Consider the following 27,660-nt stretch of genomic DNA (forward strand, 5'->3'; position numbering starts at 1 on the left):
GCTGTGTTCACTGATTCGGGTGGATTTGTGCTGTAAACCTAAACGCATCGATTGATTTGTTCAATTTTTAGACTGCATCTTGTAAACAATAATCAAATGCAGAACTCGTTTCTATTGGCCGCTGATGCTATCCTATCAGAAACATACTACAGTACAAAGTACTATAACAGTAATACATTTGAGAAAGTAGCACATCTTTAATTACAGTAGTTTGCACAATGCTCAGAAATGTTGTTTCTATATAAACAGACCTAAAAGTGCTTCGTAACATATACAAACATCCTACTCATTGTCTGGCACAAAATGTTATCATAGCAGAATCACATATTTCAGTCAATATAATTCATTAGAAGAATATATCTATATTAAAATAAAAAGACTAAAAAGAACCTCACAATGACATTGTAGATAACACAATGAAATGATAATAAACGTTATGTTGAATACCTACCCTATTTGATTTATCATATATACATTATCCAGGTGATACTAGTAGGGTTAGTCCCATTTTCCATATCGAAATCATTTAAAATACTAAAATACCAGTGATGTTCTTTATGGTACATTCAAACCAAATACTGGTTGAAAACATACAGTAGCGTTATATACATACAGTGAATCCATTAGATATCATGGGAAATGTTGAGTTTATGTAGATTCCTTTTTGCCCTGCATTTGATCCTGCATCACTCCTGAGAGGAACTCTGTGTATTCCTCAGTGTGTGTGTGTACTGCAGACATTAAGAATTTGTCCTTTAATTCCTGACACACTGCATGGAAATATGTGGTACATGTGTGGCGCATATGGCGTCTCCAGAAAACAGTTACTCTGTCCATTACGTGAGTGTGAGATCGCTCCTCCGTTTCAGTCCACCAATGAGGGAACGTACCACTTCCTTATTGAAATACACCATGTGATTGTATTTAGTCCTGGTTGGAATGTTCCATGTGGTAGCTTTAGGTAGGGGTGGCAGAGTCCTGGTAGTGACAATCATTTGATTTCTATGAGGGTGACAGAGTTCTGTTTGGCATGTTCCATGATCCTCTGTCAGGGAGTTGTGGCAGAATCATGGTTGTAGTCCCTGAGAGCAGTAACAGTCCTGGCCAGTCCTCTTTCCCCCAACTCAGTAGGGTTTGACTTGGGCTCGGGGGATGGTGTTCATGGCTATGTGGTTGCTGTGGGGAGAGAGATGAGACAAGACAAAAAGAGATTGTATATCATTCCCATACCACCTTTATTGCAACAACGTCTCGATCAGTCATAGTGTCCTGGGCCCGTATTCACAAAGAGTCTCAAAGTAGGAGTGCTGACAAAGGATCAGTTTAGCCTTTTATATCGTATTGAATAAAAAGATAAGATGATATGATATGGGGGGAGATATGGGGCCCGCCCAGTACCTAAGTACAATCATTGGATGTACAGTTGAAGTCGGAAGTTTACATACACCTTAGCCAAATACATTTAAACTCAGTTTTTCACAATTCCTGACATTTAATCCTAGTAAATATTCCCTGTCTTAGGTCAGTTAGGATCACCACTTTATTTTAAGAATGTGAAATGTCAGAATAATAGTAGAGCTTTTATTTATTTCATCACATTAGGAAAGACATACACTCAATTAGTATTTGGTAGCATTGCCTTTAAATTGTTTAACTTGGGTCAAACATTTCGGGTAGCTTTCCACAAGCTTCCCACAATAAGTTGAATGAATTTTGGCCCATTCCTCCTGACAGAGCTGGTGTAACTGAGTCAGGTTTGTAGGCCTCCTTGCTCGCACACGCTTTTTCAGTTCTGCCCACAAATTTTCTATAGGATTGAGGTCAGGGCTTTGTGATGGCCACTCCAATACCTTGACTTTGTTGTCCTTAAGCCATTTTGCCACAACTTTGGAAGTATGCTTGGGGTCATTGTCCATTTGGAAGACCCATTTGCGACCAAGCTTTAACTTCCTGACTGATGTCTTGAGATGTTGCTTCAATATATCCACATCATTTTCCTTCCTCATGATGCCATCTATTTTGTGAAGTGCACCAGTCCCTCCTGCAGCAAAGCACCCCCACAGCATGATGCTGCCACCCCTGTGCTTCACGGTTGGGATGGTGTTCTTTGGCTTGCAAGCAACCCCCCTTTTCCACCAAACATAACGATGGTCATTATGGCCAAACAGTTCTATTTTTGTTTCATCAGACCAGAGGACATTTCTCCAAAATGTACAATCTTTGTCCCCATGTGATGAGATGTGCTTGTGTGTGGTTACTCACAGCCTTGACTATCTGTGAAGTGTTAGTGTTGAGGAAGTCTTGAGCTGTTCCCACTTTACTCAACACATCTCCTAATGTGCGCTAAACCGTAGTCTGGCTTTTTTATGGCGGTTTTGGAGCAGTGGCTTCTTCCTTGCTGAGCAGCCTTTCAGGTTATGTCGATATAGGACACGTTTTACTGTGGATATAGATACTTTTGTAGCTGTTTCCTCCAGCATCTTCACAAGGTCCTTTGCTGTTGTTCTGGGATTGATTTGCACTTTTCGCACCAAAGTACGTTCATCTCTAGGAGACAGAACGCATCTCCTTCCTGAGCGGTATGATGGCTGCGTGGTCCCATGGTGTTTATACTTGCGTACTATTGTTTGTACAGATGAACGTGGTACCTTTAGGCGTTTGGAAATTACTCCCAAGGTCTACAATTTTGTTTCTGAGGTCTTGTCTGATTTCATCTGATTTTCCCATGATGTCAAGCAAAGAGGTACTGGGTTTGAAGGTAGGCCTTGAAATACATCCACAGGTACACCTCCAATTGACTCAAATTATGTCAATTAGCCTATTAGAAGCTTCTAAAGCCATGACATAATTTTCTGGAATTTTCCAAGTTGTTTAAAGGCACAGTCAACCTACCGTATGTAAACTTCTGACCCACTGGAATTGTGATACAGTGAATTATAAGTGAAATAATCTGTCTGTAAACAATTGTTGAAAAAATTACTTGTGTCATGCACAAATTGTCCTAACCGACTTGCCAAAACTATAGTTTGTTAACAAGAAATTTGTGGAGTGGTTGAAAAACGAGTTTTAATGACTTCAACCTAAGTGTATGTAAACTTCTGACTTCAACTGTATGTGTGTAAATATTTGTGTACATATGTTAGCTACTCACTCATAGACATCACTATGCTTCATCCTCCTGTAGAATTTGGCCAGATTGATGGAGAAGATGATGCTGGGGACAAAGAAGATCATACACCAGCCCAGACTGAACCAGAATGCATTCTGGACAAACACACACACACACACACATTTAGGTTAATAAACAATGTTAAATTAGCACAGTGAATCATTTTCTCTCTGTGTGTGTAATAGTTTTCTCACCAGAGATTGCACCATGTTTGAGCAGACTATAACCTCAGCTGAGTCCACAGCTTTTGCCACTGGGCCACAGAGACCAACCTGTTGAGTGATCTACATACACACACACAGAAGAGTGTCAATCAATCAAATGTATCAATCAAATGTATTTTATAAAGCCCTTTTCATATCAGAAGTTGTCACAAAGTGCTTTACAGATACCCAGCCTAAAACCCAGGCTGTGTGTCAACACAAGATGATCAACCACAACCCCACATTATTACACATATGGCTGAGGCTAAACCACACACGCAAACATAGGAACCTACAATGAAACCAGACACACACACTCGGTAGTGTAATGCAGTGATACAGTAATAGTAGTACACTAAGTGAACCCACTGTGAGGTTAGCCCAGTCAGCATACGCCATGAAGTACCCCATCTGACAGTCCAGGAACTCCTTACTCTCCTGAGACCGAGAGAGAGAGAGAGAGACAAGTGTAAGCCATGAGATTCAGTGGAGCTTTGCAGCAGAGAATCAGGTGGAATTTCCTGTAACTATGTGAAGTGGGCCGTGTGTGAGTAATGGCTGTGGTGCTACAGGCTAAGGCAGACCGAGAGCTGTGTTTGTCACACTCATCAGAACTCATCTCTCCCTCTTCACTGTACAGAACACTAGAAGTCATGAACCAGATGAAATGGTTTATCTTTCTAGAAAAGAAACCCAGTGCGGTAAATGTGGAATATGAAGTCATTATGATGTCATTTTCTGGTTGTAAAGTATTTTCTGTGATGAGATGTGCTTGTGTGTGGTTACTCACAGCCTTGACTATCTGTGAAGTGTTAGTGTTGAGGAAGTCTTGAGCTGCTCCCACTTTACTCAACACATCTCCTAATGTGCGCTAAAGGAGAGAGAGAGGGAGAAAGCGAAGGATGAGCAGGCATTGCATAGCTACATTATGACATAGTTTAATGAAAGAACACTTGCTGCTCATGCTTTCTGAACATTCTGCAGTATACTTACATTGATATGTGATGCTATGACACTAAGGGCAACTATGGTGGAGTTCAACTGAGTCTGAAACACAAAAGACAGACAGTATATACAACATGACTCTGCTCTGAATAATGACCTCTTAAGAATTGATAAAATAGTCATAGATAGTCCAGATAGCTGTATATTTATTACAACCAAACGCATGGGACATTTTGCTGAAGTTGTCCAGAGCAGAAAGCGACAGCACCAGGCTGGTCAGACATACCAGCTGTGGGATGATGGTAGTGTTAATGTATAACTGGATCTCTCTCAGGACTGTAGTCTCCTGGGTCAGCTCTAATTGAATACCTCGATCAAGCTGGAGGGAGACGGTGGGACATGCTTCACATTACTGCCTTTCTACAAATGTCCATATGCACAGTGCACACTGATGATCACAGTCTCCGATGATGATAGAGAAGAGACTGAGTGTGCTCAAAGGGAGGGAATATATTTGGAACAATGTTACATGTTTTATTACTCACTTGAATAGCAGCAAGTTTGTCTAACCTGTCTGCTGTTTCATTCAGATTAATGCTGGCAATATTGTTGATCTAAAAACAGATATAGAAACAGTTATGGTATGTGATATGATATGATATATACTCAAATTCAATACAAACTATAAGAGACCAAAGGTCACACAGATGTACACACACACACACTTTGTACCTGCTGTCTGACAGAGCTGAAGTCGACATCATGGGCTATGGCAGAGAAGCTGTGTAGCTGTTTGCGTATCTCATGGGTGAGCAGGGTGATGGTAGACAGTTTGATATCATTACTGTCAAAGTGCTGCTGAATCTCTTCTGTGTACTGGGAGGGGAGAGGTAGAGCGAATTAGAAGGACTAGAGGAAACATTGTCCCAGGAGAGCAGATGGTTTAAAATATGGACTTTACACCAATTTGGAAGTGGAAACATAAGACGATTAATTTGGGAACTAACTACCCATGTAAAGTGATTCCCAGTGATTATCAATAGACAGTGTATGGTGATAGAAAAAGTTAAACCCATATGTGATAGAGTAGAAACCATATATGATAGAGTAGAAACAATAGAATCGTACTTTGGACACGTTGAGCAAATCATTGAGGTCTATGAGCTCATACAGATGGAGGGTTGTCCATAGAGGCCTGTTCTGTTCACATTCACTACAAACACACAACAATACATCATTACATTGCACAATAGCCGAACAAAAACAAAATTACATTTAGCAGACGCTCTTATCCAGAGTGATTTATAATAACCATTTAGATAACCAGAAAGCAGATATTTAATTTGCATAACCCTTTATAATGTTTCTACATACTTGTATACTTCAGTAAGAGTCAGGTTGCTCTTCAGGCCCAGTGTCTTTCCTAAATTGAAGCCATGTATCAGGCCCGCAGTGTCAGCAAACTGGGGAGGGGGGAGACACACAATCAATCAGTGAGTCAATTAATGAATTGTGTGTGTGCATGTATGAGAGTGTGTGTGTAGGTGTGTGTTTGTGTACCTGTAGTAGCTGTCCACTGCGCCAGGGCTGGCACACCAGTGTGTAGACATTCCCTCCCAGTATAAATAGTAGTAACACCACCAGCATGAGGAGCCAGGAAAACAGGAAACTTATCCCTGCACCCCTACACACACAAATACGTTGAGATCACTATTTTACTAGATTATGTATTGTTAAGGGCACAAGCGTCACTTACGCCCATCCTCATATATATACACACACACACACACACACACACACACACACAATGACAGTACTTACGCCATGAGGAAGGTTCCTCCACAGTCTGCAGTGCTGGATCGTTCTGTTGGGACGTCTTTAGAGCTCAGTCCCACCGGACCCAAAAACAGACCCAGGAGGTTACACACTACAACCAGGAGAACTACACAGCTCAGGATAATACCTACAGCCCACCTAGAGAGAAAAAAACAGAGGATCTTTTATCTTATCTGTTCAGTCCTGTCAGTGTGTACAGTCGTGGTCAAAAGTTTTGAGAATGACACAAGTATTGGTCTTCACAAAGTTCGCTGCTTCAGTGTTATGAGATATTTTTGTCAGATGTTACTATGGTATACTGAAGTATAATTACAAGCATTCCATAAGTGTCAAAGGCTTTTATTGACAATTACATTAAGTTTATGCAAAGAGTCAATATTTGCAGTGTTGACCCTTCTTTTTCAAGACCTCTGCAATCCTCATTGGCATGCTTTCAAATAACTTCTGGGCCACATCCTGACTGATGGCAGCCCATTCTTGCATAATCAATGCTTGGAGTTTGTCAGAATTTTGTCCACCCGCCTCTTGAGGATCGACCACAAGTTCTCAATGGGATTAAGGTCTGGGGAGTTTCCTGGCCATGGACCCAAAATGTCGATGTTTTGTTCCCCGAGCCACTTAGTTATCACTTTTGCCTTATGGCAAGGTGCTCCATCATGCTGGAAAAGGCAAAACTGTTCTTGGATGGTTGGGAGAAGTTGCTCTCGGAGGATGTGTTGGTACCATTCTTTATTCATGGCTGTGTTCTTAGGCAAAAATGTGAGTGAGCCCACTCCCTTGGCTGAGAAGCAACCCCACACATGAATGGTCTCAGGATGCTTTGCTGTTGGCATGACACAGGACTGATGGTAGCGCTCACCTTGTCTTCTCCGGACAAGGTGTTTTCCGGATGCCCCAAACAATTGGAAAGGGGATTCATCAGAGAAAATTACTTTACCCCAGTCCTCAGCAGTCCAATCCTTGTACCTTTTGCAGAATATCAGTCAGTCCCTGATGTTTTTCCTGGAGAGAAGTGGCTTCTTTGCTGCCCTGCTTGACACCAGGCCATCCTCCAAAAGTATTTGCCTCACTGTGCGTGCATATGCACTCACACCTGCCTGCTGCCATTCCTGAGCAAGCTCTGCACTGGTGGTGCTCCGATCCCGCAGCTGAATCAAATTTAGGAGACGGTCCCGGCGCTTGCTGGACTTTCTTGGGCGCCCTGACGCCTTCTTCACAACAATTGAACCTCTCTCCTTGAAGTTCTTGACGATCCGATAAATGGTTGATTTAGGTGCAATCTTACTAGCAGCAATATCCTTGCCTGTGAAGCCCTTTTTTGTGCAAAGCAATGATGACGGCACGTGTTTCCTTGCAGGTAACCATGGTTAACAGAGGAAGAACAATGATTTCAAGCAGCACCCTCCTTTAAAGCTTCCAGTCTGTTATTATAACTCAATCAGCATGACAGAGTGATCTCCAGCCTTGTCCTCGTCAACACTCTCACCTGTGTTAACGAGAGAATCACTGACATGATGGCAGCTGGTCCTTTTGTGGCAGGGCTGAAATGCAGTGGAAATGTTTTTTGGGGATTAAGTTCATTTTCATGGCAAAGAGGGACTTTGCAATTCATTGCAATTCATCCGATCACTCTTCATGACATTCTGGAGTATATGCAAATTGCCATCATCAAAACTGAGGCAACAGACTTTTGTGAAAATTAGTATTTGTGTCATTCTCAAAACTTTTGACCACGACTGTATGTGTGTGTGTGTGTATGTTCATTACCTGATCATCTCTACCCTCTCTGCCTGTGGTGAGTACATGCTGATGTATCTCTGAGCCTCTCCCAGTGTGTCTGAGATGTTGCTGAGGGTAGAGACAGGGATGTTTCCCTTCACCTCAAAGATCTGTCTCTTGATGTCTTCAAGCTGCTGCATCACATCTGAGGGAGAAGGATGAATATACCTCTAGACACTGATCCAAGGTCAGTTTTAAAGGTATTTAGTTAAGATGTGGCTATAAGGCAAGTAAACATACAGAGTCTTGTTAGTGTGGGTGTGTATAATGACCTATACAAGATAGAAGTTTAACTGAATCAAATGTATTTATAAAGCCATTTCTATATCAGTAGATGCCACAAAGTGGTTATACAGAAACCCAGCCTAAAACCCCAAACAGCAAGCAATGCAGAAGCACGGTGGCTCTGAAAATCTCCCTAGAAAGGCAGGAATCTAGGAAGAAACCTAGAGAGGAACCTGGCTCTGAGGGGTGTTCAGTCCTCTTCTGGCTGTGCCGGGTGGAGATTATAAGAGTACATGGCCATTAAGGCCAGATCGTACTTCAAGATGTTGAAACGTTCATAGATGACCAGCAGGGTGAAATAATAATCACAGTGGTTGTAGAGGGTCCTAGTCCTATAACAGTTAGTAGTGACATTGAAGGTGAATACTCACTCTGTACCACATCCTTGGTGTCGTTGGTCACTTTTTGGGGAATACTGGCAAAGAAGTCTTCTCCCTGACACACACAGTCAGAAACGTCCTCAGTAACACTCCTAGGAGTTTCATGCATGGATCTCAATTTCCCCCTCAGAACAGCACCATGCATACTACTGTGTCATGTCAGTAACACTTCACTAATCCATCTCTCTCTCTCTCTCGCTCCCCTGTCTCTCTCTCTCCCTCTCGCTCTTTCTCACACAAACACACTCACTCCCTTTCATCCAGAGGTTATCTTAACCTTACATTGATTATGAATCGGAGTTACATTAACTGTGGTCACTGACCTGACCTATTTCTACTCATAACCATGTTTTCCACAACGGCATACAGTACGCAATACTGACACAGCAAGAAAGGTGCCGTTGTGTATGATTACTTTGCATGACATCCACAAAACACTTCATTTGGATATTGAACATTTATTGCAATAAAAATCACTAGTTAATTGATAGTCTTAGCATCCATAGACCATCTATATGGAACTATCGAAATACATAGTCTTCAAAAATGTGTCTATTTAGTTACCTCTTTCACTTTAGAGTTGAGATCAGCCTTGGTGACGTTATCGACAGCCGACTGCAGCTCACTCAGACTGGGGATCTATGGAACACACACACACACACACTTTAGGTTGCAAACAGCTCATAATCTTCAATGACTTCTCTGCAGTAAATGTCATTCTTATGCTTTGGCAGCAGGGGGCAGCAAAGCCAGAACTATCAACTATGCTGACAAACTCACATTTTTACTAGGCTATGTATTGCCAGCCTTATGCTTGTTATCAAAGTAGAACAGTGATAGGGGTGAATGAAATACTGCATTGTGTATAATAGAATAAACTGACATCTAAAAACAACATTTATATGATTACAAAGGACACCATTCTCCACAATCATATCAGAGTAACATACACCATGGTCTCTTATTCAATGTCCTTTTTTTGGCTGTTTGTTCTACCTCCTCCTGATTTGTTCTTAATAAGTAACTATTCAGGCCTTTTGTTGGACAGAAATGTCTGGTTTTGTGTGTGTGCGTTTGAGCATGCATTATGAGCTGTAATTTTCCCGAAACCACTTCATTTGTGGTAGCCTGTTTGAGAGGGGGTGGAGAGGAGAGAGTGTGTCAGTGGGAGTAGGAGGAGGAGGAGGAAGAAGAAAGGACTAGTCAGGTCAGCTAACATGTTGAAACCTTACATCACAAGACAACACCATGAGCCATTTCCACACAACTAATTTCCCTGTGTCATAGTGATCTCGTTAACCCAGTAATGTGTTCCTTCTGTTGCAAGGCAATTTCCTCAAAACACAGTCCACCACCACACACCACACACTGTCCAAAATCACACACACACAAGAAAGCCAAGTGTTTCTGTACAGCTCGATTGTGTTTAACAAAAGGCCTGAATCCTTCCTTATCGAGGACAAACCAGTAGGATGAAAAGACACAGAGGATAACTGGGGTGGAATTGCCATTCAATAGTGGAAAGAGGAGAGGGGAGGAGCGAAGAATGAATGGAGGCGGCGACGCGAAACAAAGTTGTACTCACAGTGACAGTGTCAAATGTTAGTTTCTGTAGCTCTGACTGATCGGCAGAGCACTCATTACAGTTAGGGTTTCTCAGTGTGCTGTTGATGCGGTCTCTGACAGAGCTAACGTTAGCCTGGACCACAGCCACATCAGACTGGAAGTGGGTTAGAGTAGAGTCTAACCTCACCAGCAGGATACTGGTACTGTTCACCACTAGATACAAATACAACATACACACATATTCAAATGTCAGTAGACTTTAAAAAGCGCTTTATTAAACAAGTCATGTAGAGAATTAAAAATGCAACTATATCAGTAGAGGAATATACACACAATCACTACACACACAAGCGCGCGCGCACACACACAGAAACACTAGTTAGAATATCAGAAGAGGAATACACACACACACACACAAACACACACACACACACAGGATGGAGTTGTACCATTGGCCATATCGCTGACAGACTGCAGGGCATGGTTCAGGGGGCCCTCTAGACTTCTCTGGATCTCCCTGCCCAGCAGAGGACCTATATCTAGGAGAGAGAGAAGATAGACATATATGTAATTGTTGACCAGTGTTTCCCAAATGGTGGGTGGCAGCTAGTCTCTCCTGGGTCAAAACGACAATTGGCATAACAATTGTTTCAGTGTGGTTGTCCTTTGCAGAACTTGTGATGCATTATGTGACTAGAAGCTCAGGTACTCACTATTGAGGCTTCTGGTGACTTCATCCACTGTCTTATTACTCTCTATCAGCACACTGTCAATTTGCTGAGGCGAGACAGAAGACAGACACACTTAGACACAGGGGAGACGACACAAACATGAGGAGACTCCCTCAAACACATTATAGCACACAGACTGAGAGTATGTACTGAAACTTCAAAGCCACTACCAACAGCCAAAGTACATTATTTACCTGTTCTAACAACACAACCCTGCCCTACCATTACCTTATCGCTCTCTCTTTCTCCCTCTAACCCCCTTCTTCCTCTCTCCCTCTCGTCCTCTCTCCTTCTCCCCAGTCTCGCCCCCTATATATCCTCTCTGCCCTTTTCCACCTTTCTCCCTCCCTTTCTTCCCTCGGCGTCCCTCTCCCTCTGTTGTACCAGATAAAAGTGTTGACAGTGCAAGCTTGACAGCCAGTTAATCACTAAGGTGAATGGGAGACTAATGGTGTGACAGAGGGTCAAAGATCATCCCCCAAGACATGCTAACCTCTCACCATTGCCAATAACAGGGGAGGTTAGCATGTTTTGGGGGTATGATGTTTGACCCACTGTAATTTTCTCACTCATCATTATTCACGATTCGTTTAGGATTGTCCGTAATCATGGTAGCATCCACATTAATGTAAAAGTGTTTAGAAACATATTATATTCTTCTTTACAATAAAAGTGACTCCAAAATAACACAATACAATATTTACCATTGATTTCTAATGGGCACTAAATAATCTGAAACACAACCAAAACTAACTGCAAATGCATCCGACAAGCTTGTAGAGTCACACTTGATGTAGTCATTGCGTCCTAGGAATATAGGGCCAAATTCTAAACTTTTGACTACTTTATTTCTAATAATCTTTACGGGTGTCAATAAATTTCACCCCTACCTTTTTGAGAAAATAAAATATTACTTGTTAAACAAAATCTCTTTCTCTGAGCAATTGTATTAGTTTAAAATAATATAATTTCCCCAAAAAATGTAGCATACCAAGGGCTGCTGAGGGGAGGACAACTCATAATAATGGGTGGAATGGAGTGAATGGAATGGTATCAACCACATGTAAAACATGTTTGATTTGTTCGATACCATTCCATTTATTCCGTTCCAGCCATTACTATGAGCCCGTACTCCCCAATTAAGGTGCCACCAGCTGCCTGTTGCACATACTCTATAGCTCAGTGTTTGAATTATTTATTTTATAGTAATTATTGCTAATCTTTATCAAGGGTGTCAATTTCAGACCCCACTGTATATCTATAAAACTGTCTGTATTGACACGTCTATGATGTTTTAGAAACTAAACTGGTCTTCCTTCTTCCTTTCTCATTTAGGTTTTCTACTCCCTTCTGAAAATAACAGGGAAGTCCTCACACACACACACACACACACCTGTGGGACAGCTGTGAGGTAGGTTTGGAGGTTGTCCAGTGTTTTGTTGACTTCTATAGAGCTGTCCTCGACACTAACTTTCAAAAACTGGTTGCTGAAGAACATGCAGATGTTCCCTGAACTACACACACATGCACACATACATGGACACACACACGCACACAAAAGTTAGTTCGTTTTCATTGTTTCACTTCATATCAAAAATGCTTGTTTTGTCTTATCCAAATGCTTAAATATGCGCGCACACTTACAGTATGACTAGCGTGGTGAGTAGTGTAGCCCAGTAGAATCCTCTCCTGTGACAGTGGACAGCTTTAGTCTGTCTCTGGTACATGCGTCCTCCACAGTGTCCACAGCAGCGACAGCAGGCCAGGCAGAACCCAACCAGGGGCATCAGGATAATGTATACAATCCCTATAGCAGCACACACTAGGAATCCAACTTCATAGAGAAGGACCTGAGGAGATTCACACACAGTTAACACGCAGAGACACACACACACATTAACAGAAACACCAGGATATACAGGATTATAAACAGAGTGTAAATAATAAGAAGAAGAAAAGTTAGCTGATTCAACATTGGTGAAGAGAAAGATGGTGACACTTTGCTCTAATATATTAACATTGCACATTACTGTGTAGTATTAGTGTACTTTACACTGTCATCTACTACCAATGCAATACTACAAACACTTATAACTGAATTACCAGAAATATTAATTTCAAGACCAATCTTCTATCTATAACAATGAAGAGTCATTGTTGTTCGATGTGACGTCACACTCTGTCAAATATCACTGGACAATAGATCGACTGTAATGTGGACAGGAAGCATACATCTGTTCTCACCTCTTTAATGGTCGTTTTGTCATCGTATATATTACCATTTCCCTCCAATAAATTAACCAGCAAATCTAAGAGAGAGGGATGGAGAGGGAGAGAGAGAAAGAAAGAAATTGGTTATTTTTGTGTGCATTTTATTTTTTATTTTTTTTACCTGTAACCACCCCCCTCCCCCCAAGTTATTTATTTTTTAAACAACAACAAAAATAAAGCACCCTACCCCGAGTTGGATTAGCAAAACAGACAAAAAGCTGGTCACAAATGCGGTCCTTGGTCCTATCCATATACTGCTAGTGAGTAAAGCGTGCACCGGACACAGGCCATGCAACCTCTGTTGTTCACTGGAAGCAAACAGAGGAGGTGAGACAGGGAACAGCTCGAAAGCAAGGGACCTGTAAGACATAGGTTTAACCTTGGGAGCAAAAGCTGCATTTGGACATAACATCACTTTGGAGTCGCCAGGCACGAACTCCAAACAGGAAGGGGTGTATTAAATCTCCAACGCGCATGTCCGACACCAAGGCCATAAGCAGGACAGTCTTGTAGGACAGACCCTCCTGACAGACCCTCCTGACAGACACTCTCCACGGTGGCCTGAATCAGGTCCACCGGAGGAACGTATAGAGCAGGGTCCGAGGCCACTGATACGCCAAAGCATCTGTTCCCAACGGAGCGCCCAGATCCCTCATTGAGAAGAACAGATGACAATGCACATTTTCATGCAATGCCTAAAGATCTAGATCTACGTCTGCCCTGCCGAACCGGATCCATATCTGGGCAACCACCAAGGGGTGCAATCTCCACTCCGTAGATAGGACCCCCCTGGAAAGTAGATCTGCACCCATGTTGAGAGATCCGGGAAGATACGTCGCCCTGAATGACAGGAAATGTGCACTGCTCCATACGAGCAAATAATAGGCCAGGTTTAGGAGAGAGAGAGACCACGTCCCCCCCTGCCAGTTGATGTACGCCACCGCCATCCTGTTGTCGGACCTTACCAACACATTCTGGCCCTCCAACATTTGAAGGAAATGCCTCAGTGCTAGCAAAACAGTCAGTAGCTCTAGGTAATTGATATGCAGCGCCCTTTGCGCTGTTGACCAAATCCCTCTTTCCGAGTAGCCCACACAAAGCGCTCCTCATCCCAGTAAGGATGCATCTGTCGTGATCAACATGCGGCACACTACCCAGCCCATGAGAACCGCTTGCAACAGCAAACACAGGTCCCTCCAAGGAGTCAACTCCCTTATGCATGACAGTTATACCTCGAGCAATCAATGGCAGTGGCGAGATACGTCCAGACGCGTAGCAATCACTCAGCGCTGAAACAGACGCCTCAACAGAAGTCCCAGAGGTACCACAGCTTTCATGGAGGCCACCAGACCCAATAACCGCAGGCACAAGCGAAAAGGCACAGAGTGCCCCAGCTGAAACCGTGCCAGACAGAGCCGGAATGCGACCCTCCTTTGTTGGGACAATAAACGCATGATTCAGAACCGAGTCCAGAATGAGATCCAGACACTGAAAGCACTGAGCCGGAGTCAAACAACTTTTCTTGTGATTCACTATGTACCCCAGAGACTTAATATAGGAAACCAGAGTGGCAGTGTGGAGCTCCACATGTTCCCTCGACTCCGCTGCGACCAGCCAATCATCCAGATAGGCCAATACTCTGATCCACTGGCACCGCACCAGTGCCAAAGTCGCCTCCACCACCATAGAAAAGGTGCGGGCAATAGGGAGAGCCCGAAAGGCAGGACCAGAAACTCGTACGCCACACCCTCGAAATGAAACCTCTCGAAATGAAACCTTTCTGTTGGGAGGATGTATAGCCACATGAAAATACCCATCCCTCAGATCTATGTACGTAAACCAATCGCTGGGACCCACCGACTGTAATAGCCAGCGAAGTGTTAGCATTTTGAACTTGCAAACCTTGAGGTGCTTGTTTTAAAACACGCAAGTCCAGGATGGGACTCAATGTTCCATCGCTCTTGGGAACTGAGACGGGGACCACCCAAATAGCCTGCTTTTGAAGCAGAGAAGAAATCTCCTCTCTCAAGACAGGCGCTAGGACTTCAGGGATCATTAACATAATGACGCTACGAAAAGGAGGACGCACAGCGAACTGCAGACTGTACCCCCTTGTCACCGTCCTCATCACCCATGGTGAAACTGCGCATGCCGGCCACTGGATGGAGCACGCTGCCAGTCTCCCATACATTGTCTCCTGAAGGGGCAGAGCACCACCCTGAGAACTGGGATTCTATTTTTTGTCATGCTTGTTTTCATATCCACTACTTGAAAACCGTGTGTCTGAACATGGGGAAGGAACTGTTTATTATTCCCACAACTGGACGGTACCGCACTCTTAATACCCCTGAACACCGAGGAACCTTTTGTAGAAACAATGTGCTTTCGTGGTACTGCCGTTCTGATACCCGGCCCACACCGGGTTCGTGGACTTCGCAAACCAGTAACTTGCCCCCATTGACCGAGCCACTTGGGAGCACTGTTGCCCTTGTTGGTGAAACTGGCTCATCCAAATACATCTGCCTGTCCACGTCAGGAATCCGGGACAACGTCAACCAGAGGTAGCGGTGAGCCACCACCGTCACCCCCATACTTCTCCCCACAGCCAGGATAGTACAGCAGGACAGACGCAGTACATAATCAACAGTAGCACCGAAACTGGCTTCCCCAGCTCTGAAACTGGCTTATTCAGCTCCTGCAGCAAATCGATATAATATTTCTGCAGCATTGTGACCACATTCAACGACCGGGCTACCACACCCTCAGTGTGGTACACTTTTGTCCAGCTGATCCGCCGAGAACCAGCACTATGTATTCGGAAGCATCGTGCCAGGATTAACCCTCTTGTTAGCCTCTGGAGCTAAGTAACTCGCCAGCTTTCCATCCATCAGCTCCGTCTCCTCCATACCCTCTACGTTCATGAACTCGCCATAACCTGGTAGCACCAGCCTGGCTGAATGAGGGGAATCCCAGGTCGCCTTTAGCTCATCGGCTAAATCTTTAAATGGGGGTAAGCGGCATTTCACCGCTGCAGGGACAGGAGGTAAATACCTTCCCCCAACCTGGAGGAACCCTGCTGTGGGGAAGAAGACGGCCAATCCATCCACAGGTGATCTGCCGCCCTACAACACAGCTCTATCAAAGGCGCATTAGCCACCAACGGTCCACTCTCCCCCGTCAAATCCAAAGCCAGGGCTTTAGGCTGCCCCGGACTGATGTCATCTGATTCACACTCTGAAAATCCTCCAGAGCTATCAGGGATAGTAAATCATCCCCGGAATCTAGGAATTTAGGAAATGTATGCGAGCCCCGGCGTTATAGCCAGGAAGGCTTCCGAGGGCGGGCTCAGCATCCATTGGCACGTTTGACGTGATTTCAGTTTTCTTCAGGTGAATATGATTGATCGTTGACTCCCCATAGTATGACATACCAAGTGACTGACTGAAAGGGAACATTTTCAGTTCGTATTGGCATTCCCTCTCTCTTTTCTATACACTCAAGCACAACACAATCAGTCATCATTCAACCCACAATGATTGGATATCAGTACAAAAAAACATATTCAACATATAAACATCTTCTGGCTTGTTCATGTGAGAGGATCAGAGTTCACACTTTCACAGGCTGTATGAAGATCGGGTGTCACATTTCACATCAACCCTCTGAACTCTCTCATTCTCATTCCCTCCCTCTCTTTGTTCGTTCCTCCCTCTCTCTCTCCTCCGTTCCTCCCTCCCTCACCCTCTCTTCCTCTCTCTCTCCAGTCTCTGACAACAGTGAGATAGGAAATCAAACCCACTGTATGTTCTTTAGAACCTAAGTTAAGGATCAGGAAACCATGGGTAACCACACCAGGGTTGTAAGGCCTGAGCCAACCACACATTAAGAACGGTTCCTCCTCCATTGTCTTGTCTAAACCTGGTAGTTATGGTTATTGTTCATCACCACCGGCTGGCATTCTGAAGGGAAACTTGAGAGGAGCTATATCATTGTCTAGGTGGGAAGGAGGAATGTCTTATTTTTCACATTCTCTCTCTATTTCTGCATTTCTCCCTCCCTCTTTCTGTCTCTCTCTCACACAGAGCCATTCACAGTCTAGTGAATGCTGACGGACTAGGTAAGTTGCATTGAATTGTGAAAACTGTTACAGAGTAACAGGGCGTGGTGTAAACCACATTTTTAAGAGTGTTTTTCTTCACTGTTTCACAAATGTGTGTTGGTGACTACCACACATGTTGAATAAATCAACTACAGAAGAGCTGTGTCACCATCACTTGTCTCTGTATGTGTTTCGATGATAAAACCTAAATAATAAAATGTACAATAAATCTAAAGAAATAAAGCTTAGAACAGGCTACTGTCACCATGTTCAACGAGTGAGAGAGAGCGAGAGAGGGAGATACTGAGAGAGAGAAAGACAGTGAGAGAGAGGGATTGAGGAGAGAGTGAGAGAGAAACACAGAGAGGGAGAGTGTCTTCGGATAGGATTCGAACAGAGAGTGGATCAGTCAGTATTTACAGTTGGATTCAGAAAAGTCATAAATAACATTAAATAAAAGTTTAAATAACTGCTCAATGCCTGGCACATAATAACAGACAAATATTAATGTTCTCAACAAACATAAAACCAAAACATGAGCAAAAAATGGTTGAAATACTAAGTTACAACAATACCTCCAACCCTGATTGGATAGAAGCCATGATCAAAGAGACTATCACAATCCAATCCGTGCATAGCAACCTGCTTAGCAACATGAGAGCTCTCTGATCTAAGACGAGTTTCACCTGGTGGCTGATTAACTTGGGGTGTGTGTGTGTGTACCTGAGGGACCTTCACTGTTGTTTGTCAAACAGAATCAATCCTGGCTCTAACAAGGAAGCAATAGATAAACTGAGCCAGCTCTGAACTCATAAAGAAATCTACAGACGGTAACAAAGGAGATGAAGCAATCAGATTCTGTCAGTGAGACAACTACAGTGGAGTATTGTCCACAGGTCTACAGTGTTGCTCTACTGTGTGGTTTCTGGTTTAATCATAAGTGTATGAGTCACTCACTACTTCAAAATAAAAGGAAACACACCATCCACAAATACTTTTATCTGACTACAGTAGTTAACCATTGACAGCCTGACCCACAACACACTAAAGGCATTCCCATTAACGTACTGATTAGCTAACCTCGTCAGCAGTTTCTATGGTTAAAGAGCGCCGGTTAGCTCTAATGCTTAACCTATCACATCACTATAGGCACACATGCTTAAATCTTTGGGGACGGTTAGGAGTAGAGCAAACGACGCATTTCCAGATGGAAACTAATCTCAGTTAACCTAGAAATAAAATATTGTGTAACGTTTACTTAGTCTGTCCACAAGAGATTAGTTGGCAACAGAAGGAAAAATAAAATATGTTTCTGCTATAGTTCTATACCAATTTCCCAAATTTGCAAATTGGTGGAAGCCCAGGTATTTATATGGGATTTACATAGTGGCTACACACACCTGGCTAGGTCAGTATGATAAAAAGACTGCTGTAGAAAAGGAGCGCTGTCAGACTAGGCTATGTCCAAAATGGCACAATATTCCCTTCACAGTGCACTTATTTTGTTTTTGACTATGGCACCCTGTTCCCTTTGTATACTGTAGTACACGACATTTGACCAGACAAATTCAGCCCCAGACTGACCTTTGGGGAAGGGGTTGGGCTGGACGGTGTGGAGGAAGGACTGGACCACAGCGGACATGAAGCCTGTGTCTGCTCCTGGGATTGACTGGTACTGGGGCTGGCTCAGGTTCGAGGGAGGGACTCCCGTAGGACAGGAGGCAGGGGGAGGCTGGGCCAAGCTGGAACCCAGGAACAGTGCACCGATCCAGGCCAACACAGGGCCGACGCAGCCCCCCAACCTCCAAACTCTCCTACATGCTCCCATCACTGCAGCTGGAGACAGGGCCGGAGGATGTGCTAGGGTAAGGCTGGATAAATTAGTGTGGCGCAATCAACTTATGACACAATCTCTGTATTGCTAGGCCTGCAAATGCACAGAGCAGAGAGAGATTGGGGTGAGAGTGGAAAAACACAAGGACACAGAGGAGAGAGCCAAGAAAAACACAGAAGTAAAAAGATTGTTGTGAAAGAGTGCAGGCACTGGAAAGGAAACAAATACACATATTGCCTAGTAAAGTATTGTATAGCAATTGTAAGAAATCCTGCCTTGAGGGAAACCATAAATGTGATGACAAGTGAAGGGTTATCAACTTCTGATAAATGTGTTCTTCTTCTGTTCATGTGTAAAGCACTTCCCTATTGATCTATAAACATTCGGCACAGCAACATTCTAGAGACCATATGTCTGTCTTAGTCTCTAACCATAATATATGCAATTTTTAGAGATATCTATTATTTTGAAAGCTAGAAAGTGAAAAAAGTATTTAATATATTGTATAGATCAATAAAAACAAAGAAGGCTATTAAAATACCAATCGCTTTTTACTAGTATAATGTTAGTCCCTCATGTTTGTGTCATTGGTGTTACCGCCTTGAAAATCACTCATTACAAAGATAAACAAAGACCTTGAGCATTCCCTCCAGTGGCAAACTGTTATCGGGGGAAGGGTCTATTTTAAAGAAAATCTTTGCTAATCACACCCTTTTAGTATGTCATAAATTTGAGGATTCCATTGATAATTTGGTGTCTAAATCCAAAGTCTCACTTGATGTTACTCAATTTAAATGAAGGGAAATTATTACATTGTGAGCAAAATTATTAATCATATCACCTAAGTAAATTATTTTCAAAGGGTTAATGACCTTAGATTTGAGCATCTGTGAGCTCCATTTAAGAAAATCCTCAATAACCTCCAATTTCTCATTGGTGTTTCAATCATTGGTGTTACTACTCCAACTGGTGGCACAATGTTATCATAATGGTACAAATTATTCACTGTCATTAACCCCTTACACTCGTGGAAATTGGCCAATATGGATAGGGCCAAATTGAAATGTTTCTAACAGAGGAACTATAAAAAGTATATGCATGACCATGGTAGCAATTGAAAGAGAAAACTTTGGAGATTATGGGGAAATTATCAGACCAAAGGTGAGGACACAACAGTTCACCTGACAAGACTGAATCCAAACATTACACTGTTGATTTGATGTGGATTTTACATTTATTGTACTTTTCACAGAATTGGTCAATAATGAAATCTAAAAATACTCTGGAAACATTCAGTAACATCATAATAATAATATTCATTGACATTTTGGAGAAGAAACGAAGGGTTTGAGTGACAGGTTTAACTGGTGTCTCCAAGTGGCCACACACCTCCAAACTGTGCACAGTTCTTAAGTAATTTCAATGTACTTTTCAGGTGCTTATTTTTTTTTAGCTCTCCTAGCTTTGACATTGAGGAACTGAAGCAAGCACATTTGTAGTTTTTTGTTTGGAAAACAGCCCTGCGTTCCCACCATCACATAATTACTGTTGTTGTTTACGCAATCCCAAAACATTCCATTATAAATCGCGATCTGGGTCAGGTTGGCATCATTTGAAAGCTTATTCTATTGCCAACATGGCTAGCTAAGTTATAAAATACGATCTTAGGCTTTCAAAAGGCACTTCAGACAAACAGATTGTAAATTTGGTGCACATAGAATGGAGTTTTGAGTGCATTCAAGTGCGTGTTCTGAGACTAATTTTCTTCACAATACGACAAACATAGGCTCATTCTTTTCAGGACAACCCAGGGTATAACGCATGTCATCCTTGTATCTGTGGATCAAACATAGCAATCCAAAACATTGATACTGTAAATGACATGTTTTCAAATATGGAAATGTAAAATGCAAATTTTCACTCATGGGTGTGTGGTTTGCTTGTATGACATCAAAGTAGTATTTATTTTAATCCTCAACGTCTCATCTTTCAGAACACAGACTCCTCATTTACATCATTTCCCTCATTCAGACAACAACAAATGTGCAAATGTGCAAAAGTAGCCCAATTAGCGGTAGGGATGGGGGCATCTTCTTGCCGCGCTCGGTGCTCAAGTTTTTAACTGTTGTTTGTCAAATCTCATACAGCGCTGTGAAGCAGAGAACCTTAGCTCCGACATCATGTATAGCATGTTACTGTACAGCCACTGCGTTCCAATTTAGTAGCTTAACAATGACAAAATCTGCAATTTTCAACCCGTATACGGGATGACAGGGGGTGTGAGTGGAAAGAGCTACGTTGCCATACTAGTTTATTTAGAATGGGAAGATGTACCCAAATACAGTTTTTTAATTATTTCCAAAATGCCATGACCAAATGCCACCGCAATTCAAGAACGACCCAGACGCTTTTATCCAAAGCGATTTACAGTAATGCGTGCATACATTTAACTTACGGTTGGTCCCGGGAATCGAAACCACAATTTTGGTGTTGCAAGCGCCATGCTTTACCAACTGAGCTACCACTGATAAGGTTATCAACATCTTTAAAGACTTGAGTTTTGATCAATCAACCACCAACACATAATAAATTACTTGAATCTTGCAATTTCACATGTCCTCTTCCTATATCAATCAAGAAAACACATAAAAACCCTGAGAAAGATCCCGAGACAGATCACCAAAAACATTAAAAACTTTCCATAACGCAAAACCACACACACACAACACACTGTATTCTGACCGGAGTCAGAAAATCGGTAATGTTTGTAGAAAAACAAAGACTATTAACACTCACTACTACGTAAGAGGTCATCATACACAACTACAGTGGCTTGCGAAAGTATTCACCCCTCTTGGCATTTTTCCTATTTTGTTGCCTTACAACCTGGAATTAAAATGGATTTTTTGGGGGGTTTGTTTCATTTGATTCATTTAAGATTTACTTTGAGTGTCCCATGTGAATTTCCACGACAATTGGGTATGACGCTACAAGCTTGGCACACCTGTATTTGGGGAGTTTCTCCCATTCTCCTCTGCAGATCCTCTCAAGCTCTGTCAGGTTGGATGGGGAGCGTCGCTGCACAGCTATTTTCACGTCTCTCCAGAGATGTTCGACCGGGTTCAGGTCCGGGCTCTGGCTGGGCCACTCAAGGACATTCAGATACTTGTCCCGAAGCCACTCCTGTGTTGTCTTGGCTATGTGCTTACGGTCGTTGTCCTGTTGGAAGGTGAACCTTCGCCCCAGTCTGAGGATCTGAGCACTCTGGAGCAGGTTTTCGTCAAGGATCTCTCTGTACTTTGCTCCGTTCATATTTCCCTCAATCCTGACTAGTCTCCCAGTCCCTGCCGCTGAAAAACATCCCCACAGCATGATGCTGCCACCACCACGCTTCACCGTAGGGATGGTGCCAGGTTTCCTCCAGATGTGACGTTTGCATTCAGGCCAAAGAGTTCAATCTTGGTCTCATCAGACCAGAGAATCTTATTTCTCATGGTCTGAGAGTCTTTAGGTGCCAGTTGGCAAACTCCAAGCGGGCTGTCATGTGCCTTTTACTGAGGATTGGCTTCCGTCTGGCCACTCTACCATAAAGGCCTGATTGGTGGAGTGCTGTAGAGATGGTTGTCCTTCTGGAAGTTTCTCCCATCTCCACAGAGGAACTCTGGAGCTCTGTCAGAGTGGCCATCGGGTTCTTGGTCACCTCCCTGATCAAGGCCCTTCTCCCCCAATTGCTCAGTTTGGCTGGGCAGCCAGCTCTAGGAAGAGTCTTGGTGGTTCCAAACTTCTTCCATTTAAGAATGATGGCGGCCACTGTGTTCTTGGGGACCTTCAATGCTGCAGACATTTTTTGGTACCCTTCCCCAGATCTGTGCCTCGACACAATCCTGTCTCGGAGCTCTACGGACAATTCCTTCGACCTCATGGCTTGGTTTTTGCTCTGACATGCCTGTCAACTGTGGGACCTTATATAGACAGGTGTGTGCCTTTCCAAATCATGTCCAATCAATTGAATTTACCACAGGTGGACTCCAATCACGTTGTAGAAACTTCTCAAGATTGATCAATGGAAACAGGATGCACCTGAGCTCAATTTCGAGTCTCATAGCAAAGGGTCTAAATACTTAGGTATTTCTGTTTCTTATTTTAAGAAATGTGCAAACATTTCTAAAAACCTGTTTTCGCTTTGTCATTATGGGGTATTGTATGTAGTCTGATGAGGAAAATGTTTTATTTAAGTAATTTTAGAATAAGGCTGTAACGTAACAAAATATGGAAAAAGTCAATGGGTCTGAATACTTTCCGAATGCACTGTACATATCTACCTCCATCACTCCAGTATCCCTGCACATTGTAGATATGGTATCGGAACTGACCCTGTATATAGTATGCTTATTTACTTATGTATTGTGCTCTTCATACTTCTTATTTCTCATGTTTTTTCCAGTATTACATTGTTATTGATTATTGCATTGTTGGGTTTATAATATTTAAGAAAGGCATTTCACTGTGCTTGTGCATTTGACACAAAAAAACTTGAAACTTGATCTTGGTCCTTCTTACAAAGAAGACTGTGTGACTGAACATACCGGTATTCTGTTTGTAAAGTAAAGAGAAAAGCTTTTACTGGGTTTACATAAGCTCAAACACAGTATTGAGAACCTACAGGGAGGAGGGAGGGAGGAGGTCAGTGACCTGGCAGTGTGGTTTCAGAGCAACAACCTCTCCCTCAACGTTAGTAAGACCAAGGAGCTGATCGTGGACTACAGGAAAGGGGGGGGGGGGACGACGACAAGTACGCCCCCATCCACATTGACGGGGCTGCAGTGGAGCAGGTCCAAATCACTAAAGACTTAAAATGGTCCAAACACGCAAACAGTCGTGAATAAGGCACGAAAGAGCCTCTTCCCCCTCAGGAGGTTGAAAAAGTTTGGCATGGGCCCTCAAATCCTGAAAAAGTTATACAGCTGTACCATTGAGAGCATCTTGCCTGGCTGTATCACTGCCTGGTATGGCAATAGCACCGCCCTCAATCGCATGGCGCTACAGAGGGTGGTGCAGACAGCCTAGTATATCACTGGGGCCGAGCTCCCTGCCATCCAGGACCTCTATATCAGGCGGTGTAGAAGGAAGGCCCGGAAAATTGTTAAAGACTCCAACCACCTAAGCCATAGACTATTCTCTCTACTTCCGCACTGCAAGCGGTACCGGTACATCAAGTCTGACACTAACAGGCTCTTGAACAGCTTCAATCCCCAAGCAATAAGACTGATAAATAGCTAACAAAATAGCTACACGGATTATCGGAGTTAACCATGTATCTGTTATTGACCTTATTTTTGCACTGTGCACACTCACAGTGCCCTACACACACTCACTCCATCATCTTCTCACTCACACATAATATGCACATACATTTATACTGACTCTACACACACGCACGCACAGCCACTCACATACAAGCTGCTGCTACTCTGTTTATCTTATATCTTGTTGCCTAGTCACCTTACCCATATACATATCTACCTCCATCACTCCAGTATCCCTGCACATTGTAAATATGGTATTGGAATTGACCCTGTACATAGTATGCTTATTTATTTACTTACTTATTGTGTTCTTCACATTTCTTCTTATTTTTTGTGTTTTTTCTAGTATTACATTGTTATTGATTATTGCATTGTTGGGTTTTGAGTTTGCAAGAAAGGCATTTCACAGTACTTGTGCATGTGACAACCATACATTGATACATTGAAACTTGATCTTGGTCCTACTTACTAAGAAGAGTGTGTGACTGAACATACCAGTATTCTGTTTGTAAAGTAAAGAGAATAGCTTTTACTGGGTTTGCATAAGCTCAAACACAGTATTGCAATGTCAATGTTTGTCCAACAAGTTTCAGTACATTATATTTCTTTATACAATGTGGTGGGTCTAATCCTGAATGCTGATTGGTTAAAACCGCATTCCAGCCAGTGTCGATTCCACAAGTTACCACCGCCTAAATCTATGACGTTAAAATGCCTATTTACTCTATTCCATCTGACTGCGCAATCCACTGTCTCGTCAGCCCAGCCAGGAAATGTATAAACTTGATCTCCACTATTGAAAGCATCTAGACATTCTCACATTTTTTTTAGACTAACATTTAGTTTTCAATAGCGGAGATTTGTATAAACCTTGCTGTCTGTCTCTCCGACATTTGCAACATTGTTTCAATATTCCAATTCGATCTCCAGTCTTCCCATAGTAATGAACGTGTTGGGAGGCGGGACGAGACAGACAGACAGGCAGCGTTTCTCAGCCAGTCGAAAACATGAATCAGCTGGCATCCTTTTTATGGATATATACAAAGAAATGTCAATTGAAAAAAGGTCAAACGAAACGAAGTGCAGCTAGTTTGCAGTCTTTCCAGCTTCAGTTTGAAGTGATTGTGTTAGCAGTGTTGTTGGCTAGCTCCTCTGATCAACAGTGACGAGAGAGCACATTTTCTATGCCAGGCGAAATCGCGCCTCATTAGCTCATTGTTATGGATGTATCCAAATAAATGTCACTGGAAAACAGCTTAAACAAATTGCTACTGTTGTTATTCTAGCTGCACTGTTTGGCGTGACTATAAGTTAGCCGTAGTTTGCTAGCTAGCAAGGGATAAGAATGTTGCCAGCCATTATGGCAATGGAACATTTAGAATGAACGACTGGGTATTTTTGTTCCATAGACACAGAACAAAAAGACTGAACGACTGGGTCGCCTCTCTGACAACCGAACCGATAGAACGAACGACCAACCGGATTGGGTAGCAACCCTAGATTTGTGTCGGGATGTCACGGATTCAGCCGAGGCTGCTCCTCCTCCTTGCTCGGGCAGGCTTCGGCGTTCGTCGTCACCGGAGTACTAGCTGCTACTGATCTATGTTTCTGTGTTCTACTTGTCTTGTCTTTATTGTTCACACCTGGTTCCCATTAGTTATTGATTACTTCCCTATTTAACCCTCTGGCTCCCACTGTATGTTGTGCGTGTTTGTTCTTGTTTGGTTGTCATCTGGTGAGCGGGTTTGTTTCCTCCCTGCGTGGAGGTTGTTATTTACGCTACGAGTAAAGTACGTTTTTGATTAGCTCTGTGTCCTGCGCCTGACTTCGTCCTACCGCATCACACTGACACGGGCCTATATCTTGTGGATGGATGATATAGTATTAATAAATTCATCAAAATAACGTTAATGAAAATATGTCAATCATTATTTGAATATGTTGGTAACCCGTTGTATAAAAGTGATAATGCCCTCAGAGCCGGTGTTTGGAGGATATATTGGCACGGTTTGCCAGCCCTCGACTTCGTCTCAGGCCTAACAACACCCGTGGCAATATATCATGCAAACACCGGCTTCTCGGGCATTATCAGTTAATTACTCAATAGTAGAACAACAGAATGAGAGAAAAAAGATACAGTGGCTTGCGAAAGTATTCACCCCCCCTTGGCATTTTTCCTATTTTGTTGCCTTACAACCTGGAATTTAAATTGATTTTTGGGGGGTTTGTATCAAGGATCTCTTGAAACAAGTTATTTTTTCATTTCACTTCACCAATTTGGACTATGTTGTGAATGTCCATTGCATGAAATTCAAATAAAAATCCATTTAAATTACAGGTTGTAATGCAACAAAATAGGAAAAACGCCAAGGGGGATGGATACTTTTGCAAGGCACTGTAGAGAGAAAGTGAGCGAGAACACAGATAGGGAGAGAGAGTAAGAAATAAAGAATAAAAGAAAGAGTTCTGTTGAGAGTAGAGCAGAGAGAGAGCAGGATGCCAGGCTCCTTTGTACACTACACACACAGTCCTATTGGAACACAGACAGAACACACATGCAACCAGTACTGGATTCCAACGCTCTCCAACTACTGCTGCTTCAGCTGTATAGAACTACTCCATAGCTCTTCTAAAGAAAAGTGGCTTAATCAATTACAACAGCGGACTTGTACATCATGTACAGCTACCTCAACACTTTTAACTACTGATATTGCCTCTGGGTGTTTACCTCAGTATCTCTGGGAGCTAACTGCAGAGCTGTTAGCCTACTTTCCATGTCCCTGTATGAGGCTCTGGGAGTGTGTAGAGGAGTAGGGGGGACAGATAACAGGAGAGTGAGAGGACAGGAAAGAAGAGGAAAGAAAGTAGAGTGTGTTGGAGACTGGAGAGTGAGTGTGATATCGGAGAGAGGAAGGGACCGAAAACAGGACTTTACCTGTTGTTCCTTCAGTCGAGTCAGGAAAGAGGTAAACCAGCAGAGCTGGAGCGTGAAGAATATGGTCCAGGTGAGTGGGTGAGTTTGAGTGTGTGTGTCTGCTTCCTGGACTACAGGTGTGTCTCCAATCTGCAAAGCACAGGTGAGTGAGTGTGTCCGGTCTCTGCCCTGGTCTCTCCACTAGTGTGTGTTTGTATGCGTGTGTCCAGTGTGAGGGAGTATGTATTAGTCCCTTCCTTGATAAATCTGATAGGGTCTCCTACTGCTGCGGTGAAAGTCAAGTTGACTGCCTCTCTCCCTGCCTGACTGTGAAATACTGGC

General features: G+C 43.0%; 1 protein-coding gene across 4 annotated transcripts; it reads right to left on the reverse strand.

Moving 5' to 3' along the window:
• Positions 1-155: 155 nt before the first annotated feature.
• LOC311110994 (prominin-1-A-like) lies at positions 156-27,660 on the reverse strand. Of its 4 annotated transcripts, none has more exons than XM_084153670.1 (24): positions 27,340-27,658; positions 18,849-19,100; positions 13,139-13,203; positions 12,539-12,744; positions 12,288-12,408; positions 10,877-10,940; positions 10,613-10,702; positions 10,183-10,376; positions 9,162-9,236; positions 8,589-8,652; positions 7,921-8,077; positions 6,139-6,291; positions 5,878-6,001; positions 5,692-5,780; positions 5,446-5,530; positions 5,050-5,193; positions 4,863-4,931; positions 4,604-4,696; positions 4,366-4,419; positions 4,163-4,243; positions 3,742-3,810; positions 3,364-3,453; positions 3,152-3,264; positions 156-1,176 (listed from the first exon to the last, which is right to left on the reverse strand). In XM_084153670.1, the coding sequence occupies exons 2-24, from the start codon at positions 19,090-19,092 to the stop codon at positions 1,125-1,127; spliced, it is 2,496 nt and encodes an 831-aa protein (XP_084009796.1). In that variant the 5' UTR covers positions 19,093-19,100; positions 27,340-27,658; the 3' UTR covers positions 156-1,124. The 4 variants fall into 4 exon arrangements, with proteins under 4 accessions (XP_084009796.1, XP_084009795.1, XP_084009797.1 ...); XM_084153669.1 differs by having other exon boundaries at positions 18,849-19,124; XM_084153671.1 differs by having other exon boundaries at positions 18,849-19,135.

Source organism: Coregonus lavaretus (assembly GCF_964263955.1).
Source record: "Coregonus lavaretus genome assembly, chromosome: 36".
NCBI lineage: Eukaryota > Metazoa > Chordata > Actinopteri > Salmoniformes > Salmonidae > Coregonus > Coregonus lavaretus.